We start from the raw sequence: 8904 nt of genomic DNA on the forward strand, positions 1-8904 counted from the left end.
CATTCACTCCAATGTCTCCCTTCATTCGTCTTGGTCGCCCTCCAACAACTCAAACACAACCCAACTACTCTGACACGAGTCATGAATTCAGCTATGATGGTACCCCTTTGATGCATACACAAGACTACGCTGATTTGTCTGACTATCTCAAACAATCTCCTGCAGTTGATGGTGGTGTTCCTGGCCCCTCAGATACTTAAACACCTGGGGTGAATCATCAACGTGAGTTAGGGCCACGAGTTCGGGTAGCTAGGGGATGTGGGACCGGAGGCCGGTTAGGTGATCTCGGTCATCGACATTAGTCTTTTTTGTGTAAATGCATATTAATATTAATATGAATTGATCCGATTTCGACTTTATCTAAAATGTACAATGGTTTCAAATTTTTTTACGAAACACACAGGTGCCAAACCAATTGGCATCTCCTTTAAAACTTAACACACATGCGCCAATTGGATTGATAGCACTAGGTGCACTGACCAATCCAATTGTCGTCTCCTCTCTAAGTTTAAGAGCAGACGCCAATTCATTTGACACCTCCTCTTCAAAATAGGATATTTTAAAAAATAATCTGAAAAATAAATTATTTTGAGATTTTTTCTGAAAAATAGTATTATTTGGATAAAAGATCGTCGAAATCGTCCATCAACATCCATTTTAAACGGCATGTATTCTATTTATTAACCCAATAGCCCTAGACACCCGCCCTAGAGTTGAAAATATTTAATAGACCTATCGATTTCAGATCAAAATGAATTATTTGTCCAACCTTAAGAAGTGACTAATACACTTTATGTGACACCTATTTTAAAAATGAGGAGCAACATTCGCAATAAGAGAGTAAATGTTAAAAAAAGAGCTTTCTTAACACTCTTCTTACAATTATTAACATTAATATTTTAAGTTAACGTTTTAATTATTCTAATTGCTTTTCCCTTCTGTTTCCCAACCCAAATTTTCTGGTCTCTCTAGAAACTACGGACTACTGTATCGTAACCTTGTTGCCGTTGCAGAGAGCAAAAACCCAGAAATCGTGCCAAGCGAACGATGAATTCTCAAAATGGCTACGACACTCATCAACACCAACCGCAACCTACCGGTAAACGCTACTTCTCTCTTTATCCCTTTTCATTTGTAATCAATCCGCAGCAAAAAATTAACTGAGCTCATTTCGCAGATGAAAATGTCACAGAAGTTGGATGGTACGTTCTCGGAGAAAATCAACAACAACTCGGTCCTTACGTCTTCTCAGAGGTGCGCGGTGAGTTCAGTTCTCCCATGCTTACCACCAAAGCCTCGTGTTCTTTTCTGTATTTTGATTTTGGGAATTTCGAAACGGTACTTTTTGAACAAAATTGAAATTGATTTTAGGTTGAAATGAAAGTTTTATTGACTTGGTAATTTACATTGCAGAGCATTTCTTAAATGGATATTTGTCCGAAAACACACTTTTATGGTCTGAAGGAAAAACTGAGTGGCAACCTTTGTCTTCAATTTCTGAGGTGTGGGATGAAATTAATCGACTTCGACCTGATTCTTCTTTAACTGCGGGTATAACTTGTTTTGTTTTCTTATTAATTGTTTTGATTTTGTGTGTTTCATTATTGTTAATTGTGTATTTAGAGACTATGTGACCTGTTGTGTAGTGTCTGCTGATGCTGATGATGTTGACGAGTTTGAGAAATGGCAAAAGGAGATTAAGGAGGCAGAGGCACAAGTGGAAGGTTCAGAATTAGGGTCCTTTTCCGGTGATGTTGTTGTTGGTGATGTGGCAGAGGAAGATTCTGAGAGACCTTCTACACCGCCTGATGGTGAAGAGGAATTTACCGATGATGATGGGACTATATATAAGTGGGACAGGAATATTAGGGCTTGGGTTCCACAGGTTGGTGCATGATCTTTACATCATCATTATTATGTTCATCTATGCAATAAGTGATGTTCTTTGTTAGATTATGATTATAAGGAGATAGGATTAAAGGTTAACTAAAATTTGATGCCTAGGATTTGGAGTTTGGTTTAGTCAAGTCGCTAACGTTAAAGTTTTAACTGTTATTCTTGAAGATTATGGGCTTCATAGAGCTAGTCCTCTATTTTTCAAACTGCTTTTTGTACTTGTTTCCTTTTTTGAGCACACTGTTATGATATGTTGACAACGTTGATATCTTAAAGAGGTGTCTAGACAACACACCAACATTGGTTTTGAAATGATAGGGTCTTGTTAGTTTAGATATTGCAGATGTCAAATAGGTATTTGTTATAAGAATCAAACAGAGCTGCAATATTTCATGTTTGGCATCTTGTAGAATGGTTCTTCACACTCTGTATAGCACCTACTGTTCACCTGGCAGAATCAAAAGAAAAAAATCGAAGCTTCTGCCATGTTAATGCGATTCTATGTTATCTCGTGTTATTCATTTTCGTTGTTGCTGTTTTTGGTAATCTGTCTCTTGACAATTGGTTTTGCTGAAGAATATGTAAACAAGTGTACACTTCCTAAATAATTCTCAAAAAATCTAAACAAAACAGACACTGCTATAAGGTGTTATCGGAAGCCTGAAACAAGGAACTGTGTCCATATGAAAGGATATCTTGTTCTATCAAATTTATAACTAAAGCTTTGATGGATAAAATAAGAAGCACTTATTCAGAAAGTAGATCTATTGTTACTTAGTATATGTTTTTATATCGACCACAAGTATTAAATAATTATAGATGCAGTTGTCATACTTCCTGTGAATCTATTTAATGTTTGATTGCCATAGATTTTGTCTTCTGTTCATAATGCAAGAGGCGTTTAGATATGAAATTTCCACGGCTCCTGTGGGCTACTAGATCCCGAAAATGAGTCAGGGAATTCTTTTCATTCATAAGAAATTAATACTTCTTTTCACTCTAAATTTCCATTTAGTAATAGTACACACAACACCAAATATTTTCTTTTGAACCTCGTGGCCCGTTATGCTTAATTTGTCTGTGTTGGACTTTCCGCCTTAATTGCGGTCCGCCCCTAGTCGCCGTAATTGCGGCACTTTGGGTTGCCTCATTGCAGCCCTCAACACCTTCATTGTGTTGGCTTTGAAGGGGTGGATTTAGTCCCACATTGCTTAGAGATATGGTCTGTGTTGTGTTTATAAGTTGTGACACCCCTCACCTAACAAGCCGGTTTTGTAGGGATGAGTTAGGCTCAACCCAAATTTTGAGAGTATGCATGTGTAGCCATAGAGTCGTGACCTGCATTAATCTCGATTGCTTTTGGTTTTTATTGTTTTGGCCATTGAAATCCAGTTTGTTGATTCTTAAATTTAACTTTAGTTAATCTAATTTTTTTGGGGTGGGATTAATTGTTATGTGATAGGAGGAGTGTGCGCCTGGTAGTGCCTTGCCTTATGGGGTTGAAGAGATGACCTTCTTGAAAGAAGAGGAAGTTTTTCCGACAGTACCTGATTCTGACGCCTCTAAAGTTGTTGAAGAAAGTTCAGAATTGAATGTCTCTGCAACTTCCTTAAAGGAAGAAACCAAAGAAGAAAGTACCGATATGGTAGCTAATGGAAAGAGGAAGCTTTCAGATAAACCAGAAGAAAAGAAGGTGTCCATTATCTGTTCATCTTATTTAATATAAATGGCTTCACCCTGCTTAATTTTCTTATCTTTGTTGCTTTGACTTAAAAGTGTGTACCTCTTTTGGGAGACAAATGACATCTCTATTAACCTCTTTCTGTTTCAGGAAGCTAATAAACCACCTGACAGTTGGTTTGAATTAAAGATTAATACACATGTTTATGTCACTGGGTTGCCTGAGGATGTCACTATTGATGAAGTAAGCATTAACTTTTGTCTCGCTTTACCTGAAAGTACTTATCTTCCTTGCAAAAACTAACATGGCCAATATTGTAGGTTGTGGAAACATTTTCCAAGTATGGAATTATAAAAGAGGTACCTTTTTATTCCTATATTCCCTATTGATTTGTAAAATTAAGATCTATGGTACATATTTGTTTTCCATGTTTAGGATTACCTTAAAAGTATTTGTTATATTTAATCAAGGAAAAAACAGTCGGCACTGTAAAATATATTGCATTTTATCATGTTTATTTTTTCAAATGCTTTCATGTGATTTTTTTTATGATAAACCATATAGTTTTTTGGGAATTTGGAGACCCTCTTCCCTTTTCTGGGCACATGTGCTCACCAATACCCTGACCAAAAAATAATAACACAAGGCCAAGCAACTCTTTAGAATTAGTTCTCACCAAGTGTCTTGCAAAAGATAATTATTTCAAAAAGTTCACTACAAGGTGAAAATATGTGGATGCTCATGAAAATATCAGACTAGCTATTTTTGAAGTTTTGGTAGCTCATCCCAGCTTTATACGAATTACATGACTGTGTTTGAAACAGGACCCAGAAACCAAAAGACCTCGTGTTAAGCTTTATGTTGATAAAGGGACAGGAAGGAAAAAGGGTGACGCACTGGTTACATATCTTAAGGTAACTCTTTCTCTAGTTCTGCCGGTGACATATAGCTTTGAATTTGTCAGGGTTTCCAACTATATGTTTGTGTACATCAGGAACCATCGGTGGCTCTAGCTATCCAAATTTTGGATGGTGCGCCTTTTCGGCCCGGCGATAATACTCCAATGTCTGTCTCCCTGGCTAAATTTGAGCAGAAAGGTAGGCTTTACTCAAACTTTTTATGCTTCATAAGCAGTGCTTTTATAATTGCACTTGGCTATAGTAAACCCACATGTCAAGTTGATAGTTTAGTTATTGATCACTCCTGCTAGTGCTTGATGGAGCTTTCTTTAAATATGCAGGAGAGAAGTTTGTATCCAAGCAAGTAGACAATAAAAAGAAGAAGAGAACGAAAAAGTTGGAAGACAAAATGCTTGGATGGGGTACGTGTGGTTGCCAACTTTATTCAAGTTGATGTTTCAAAAAATTAATTGATTCCCAGTTCAATCTAAATTTTAGCCCGATTTCCCTTTTACATTTAACAGAGATTTACTTTCTAGTAAATATTTTTCCAATTAACTAGATGGTGTAAATGGATTATACTTTCACCCATGTCCATTGATCCTGGAGTTCAGTGAGTGCATTTTGGAGCTAATTAGTTAATGTCTCTTTGAAGTTTATATATTAGAGCCAGTTTGGATAAACTTTTCAATAAACACTGATAGGAAAAGAAAAATTGACATGTTCTTGTAATGACTACAAGTCTCCTAACTAACAAGTTCTCCCATACCTTTACATCAACTTTTGCATCTCAGCGTTTTAAGAAGCTACCTCATCTAACTTCTTCGCAAGTACCTATAAATTTATAAATATTTCTTAGGTTAGGAAACAAATATTTATCTCAATTAAGAAACTTCCATTAGCTAAAGCAAATTTATACTGGGCCTTGGTCTTTGAATAGTGGAGTTACTGCAAAGATATAGATTTGAGAATTGTTTTAAAAGATTTGTGCAAGAATGTATCTACACTTTCCAATTTCCTTCTGATTATTGTGAATCAAGAAAAGCATGTTGTGGTCACATGTTCAACATCTATTTGTTAAGTTTAGAGGTTTTAACTGATTTGGGGTTTCTGAATTCATTTTCAAAGTTCATTTTCTTATTTACCATGCATCCTATGTACTTATGTGATCTTCATTTTCTTGTTTACCATGCATCCTATGTACTAATGTGATCTTCACTGTATGACACAGGTGGTCGTGATGATGCAAAAATTTCTATTCCAACTACTGTTGTCCTTCGCTATATGTTCACTCCTGCTGAAATGAGGGTTGATGTTATTGAATTTTTGTTGTGTCCTTGATACAATTATCATACTAGTACATCGCTGCACATGTGATGTGACCATATTTACCCTCATGTTGGACATGATTATATTACATATAGATTATAGAAACAAACTTCTGTTAAATTTGTTTTGAAAGTTCTGACTGCTATTAATAATTATAGTAGGATTTTCTACTTCTCATATTATAGTCAACTTCTCATATCAGACACTTACTGATATTACCTAATCTGTTCAGGCTGATGAAAATTTACGCATAGAACTCGAAGAAGATGTTAAAGAGGAATGCACAAAGCTTGGACCTTTAGACGCAGTCAAGGTAATCAATCCTTTATGCCTTAAAAGATAATGTAATTGATACTCTTCATATTCCATCTTCTCTCTTTTGTAACAAATACTCTCACCAATTAATGCAAAATACATGTATATAGTTTTTAAATTCTTTAAATTGTTTGTTTTAGTGCGCATTTCCATATGGGCTGAAGACTTCTGGTTCCTTGTTAATATAAGTGATATAAAAGCTACCCTTTGATGGTTCTTATATATGTGTTCTTTGAATGGAAAATGTTAGTATGTTAGTAATATGTTGGGGTTGAACTTTGGACTTCATTATCACTCCATTCTTCAACTCCCCAACCCCAACCATCAAGCTATCATATAACCCCTATATGCATGTGTGTTCAAAAATAGATCATCTACATCTAAATCTTTCCTTGTGGGTTTGGGCCCTTAGTTTTCCTTGGTCTCTCCTTGGCAAACTATTGGACAATCATGTCTGGTCTACTCTCTTTATGGGTGATTTTACCGATTTTCTGTTTGCATGCCTAAATCATCTAACATGCAACTGACCCCACCTAGTTGGAAAAGGCTTGGTTATCCATCCATGTAGAGGGGTAATCCATCCATGTATGTAGCTGATCCCATCTAGTGGGAAAGTGCTTGGTTATTATTGTTGTTGAGCTAACCAACATTCACATCTTTTCAACATCAAATTTCCTTTCTTATCGGCTTTCTACCACCCAACGTTCAATTTTATACAACATCGCCGGTCTTATAATTGTACAGTAAATTTCCTTTAAGCTTAAGAGGTATTTTACTTTCCATATCATGCCCAAAGTATTCCTCCATTTTATATGACCTACTAGAGTGAGAGCAATCACATCATTATTCTGAAAAATAGTTTCTTCCACTTCTCCATTGGTATGAGTATGAGCTTTCATTTCTATCGGTGTTACCCACATTAACCTTCTGCCATGCTAGAGGAAACTAGAAGGTCTAGGTAAATATGATGCACATTCCTAAATAGTTTCACTACCATCATTGGGTCTACGTTTAGCATGGTTTCATTTCAGTTAAGCATGACAATGAGCTATTATGGCTCAAGTATAAGCTGGTTCTGTACAAAATGCAAGCCTTTGCTATTAAATATAACTAATCCTATTCAACCCTTCAAATTATGCACTCTCAGAGGATATTTTACTTTCTGAATTTTCTTCACGAGTTTATTTAGTTTTGTTGATGATTTGACTTAAAATGTTTTGGAAATTGTATTTTTCATCTGGATATGTTGCTTGGTTATTTGTACTTTCATATTTTTATACAGCATAACCTCCTGTAACCATACCCTATTATCAGGAATTTTGTTGTACCCCATACCTGTACCAATAACAGTGCAACTATTTTCTATACTATCCATGTAACCTATTGTATTTGACTTTTAATTTTTCCTCTGCTTTCCATGTTATCTGCAGGTATGCGAGAATCATCCTCAGGGTGTTGTTTTAGTTAAATTCAAGGATAGGAAGGGGGCTCAGGCATGCATAGAATTGATGAATGGAAGATGGTAATTAAATCCTTGAAAGTTTATCCGTTTTCTTCCTCTTCACTTTCAATGTGATTTTCATGCTTTAACAAGTTACCTTGCCTTACCATATAATCACCATACCTAGGCATGATGACTTCTGTTGATCATATGTAGATCTTGTTTTTGTTATTAATCAACCAATTAGGGTTACTATTTTAATAGAACCCTAACTTGTTTTCTTGACCAGCTCTGGATATGCAAGACCCTTGATCTTTTTCGAGGGTCCGACATTGATATCAATAAGGTGGAATATAGGGAAACATTTTTCGTTGTGGGTGAGCATAGGGATAGAGCCGTCTGAACTGTTTCCTGTTGTTAGTGTTAAAATGACTATTGGAATTTAAAATTCGCTGAATATGTAGAAGAATAGGTTCATTTTTTAAATGCTTTCATTTTTCATTTTCCCTTAATATTGAATTTGTATTTCTTTTTACCTTTCATGTGGATATTAACTTTTGTCGTACTTATCCTGATTTGCCTATCAGGTTTGGTGGCAGACAGGTACATGCCAGTGAAGATGATGGTTTAATAAACCATGCCACAGTCCGAGATCTCGATGAAGATGCCAAGCGATTGGAGCAATTTGGTGAGGAACTTGAAGGTGAATAAGTTGATGAGAATAGTATTGGACCAGATTCACAGTTCCTAGTTAGTCCAGGCCTTAAAATATTGCAAGAACAGCTCATGGATTACTATGTCAATGTCACCACATTTTGCTATTCTGCAATGATATATTAGTTCTCTTGTATCATTGGAAAAGAAAAAGGAAATTAGAGAAGGAAAGAACTTTACTAATTTGGCCATCACATCTTACTTAGAAATTTTGGGACCGTTGATTTGATCCTAGATTTTTCAATTTTCTTTTTGTACTAATTCACTGGATAAATGTTTAACTTACCCATTAAAAATATAGCTTGTTAAATAAAAAAAAAAGCTTTTACCAAGAGTGTTTAAGAGTTTTTAATTTATCAACCCACACTTATACCTAACATCTCTACATTTTGAAATTTATATGTATCGGAAATTTTTGAATTTTTTTTTTATTGCAACAAAGACACATCTATTATGAATTTAGAATTTTTGATATAAACATATTGGAAATTGTAAAAATTTTTGATAAAAACATATCGGAAAATTGTCGATAGAGATCTGAAATGTTTTATCAGAAGAAATTATGAAATTAAATTTGTTGGTCTTTTTAATTGAAATTTGTTAATTTTTTCATGTATAATTGATTATAT

At 35.2% G+C, this 8904-nt stretch overlaps 1 protein-coding gene across 2 annotated transcripts; it reads left to right on the forward strand.

The window, feature by feature from the left end:
- Positions 1–727: 727 nt before the first annotated feature.
- Positions 728–8607, forward strand: LOC127091797 (splicing factor U2AF-associated protein 2). Of its 2 annotated transcripts, none has more exons than XM_051030504.1 (14): positions 728–1099; positions 1178–1261; positions 1414–1551; positions 1647–1885; positions 3359–3589; positions 3728–3820; positions 3898–3936; positions 4402–4491; positions 4572–4674; positions 4818–4898; positions 5708–5784; positions 6038–6118; positions 7551–7642; positions 8149–8607. In XM_051030504.1, the coding sequence occupies exons 1-14, from the start codon at positions 1048–1050 to the stop codon at positions 8270–8272; spliced, it is 1524 nt and encodes a 507-aa protein (XP_050886461.1). In that variant the 5' UTR covers positions 728–1047; the 3' UTR covers positions 8273–8607. The 2 variants fall into 2 exon arrangements, with proteins under 2 accessions (XP_050886461.1, XP_050886462.1); XM_051030505.1 differs by having other exon boundaries at positions 866–1099; positions 1178–1254.
- The last annotated feature ends 297 nt before the right edge of the window (positions 8608–8904 follow it).

The sequence above is a fragment of the Lathyrus oleraceus genome, chromosome 6 (assembly GCF_024323335.1).
Source record: "Lathyrus oleraceus cultivar Zhongwan6 chromosome 6, CAAS_Psat_ZW6_1.0, whole genome shotgun sequence".
In the NCBI taxonomy this organism is placed as follows: Eukaryota; Viridiplantae; Streptophyta; class Magnoliopsida; order Fabales; family Fabaceae; genus Lathyrus; species Lathyrus oleraceus.

Bases quoted from the DNA above. Each gene is read 5' to 3' on its own strand.
- LOC127091797 (XM_051030504.1), top strand. From the start codon at position 1,048: ATGAATTCTCAAAATGGCTACGACACTCATCAACACCAACCGCAACCT. The intron at 1,552-1,646 runs GTATAACTTGTT...CCTGTTGTGTAG, and splicing joins TGATTCTTCTTTAACTGCGG to TGTCTGCTGATGCTGATGAT. The intron at 4,675-4,817 runs GTAGGCTTTACT...TTAAATATGCAG, and splicing joins GGCTAAATTTGAGCAGAAAG to GAGAGAAGTTTGTATCCAAG.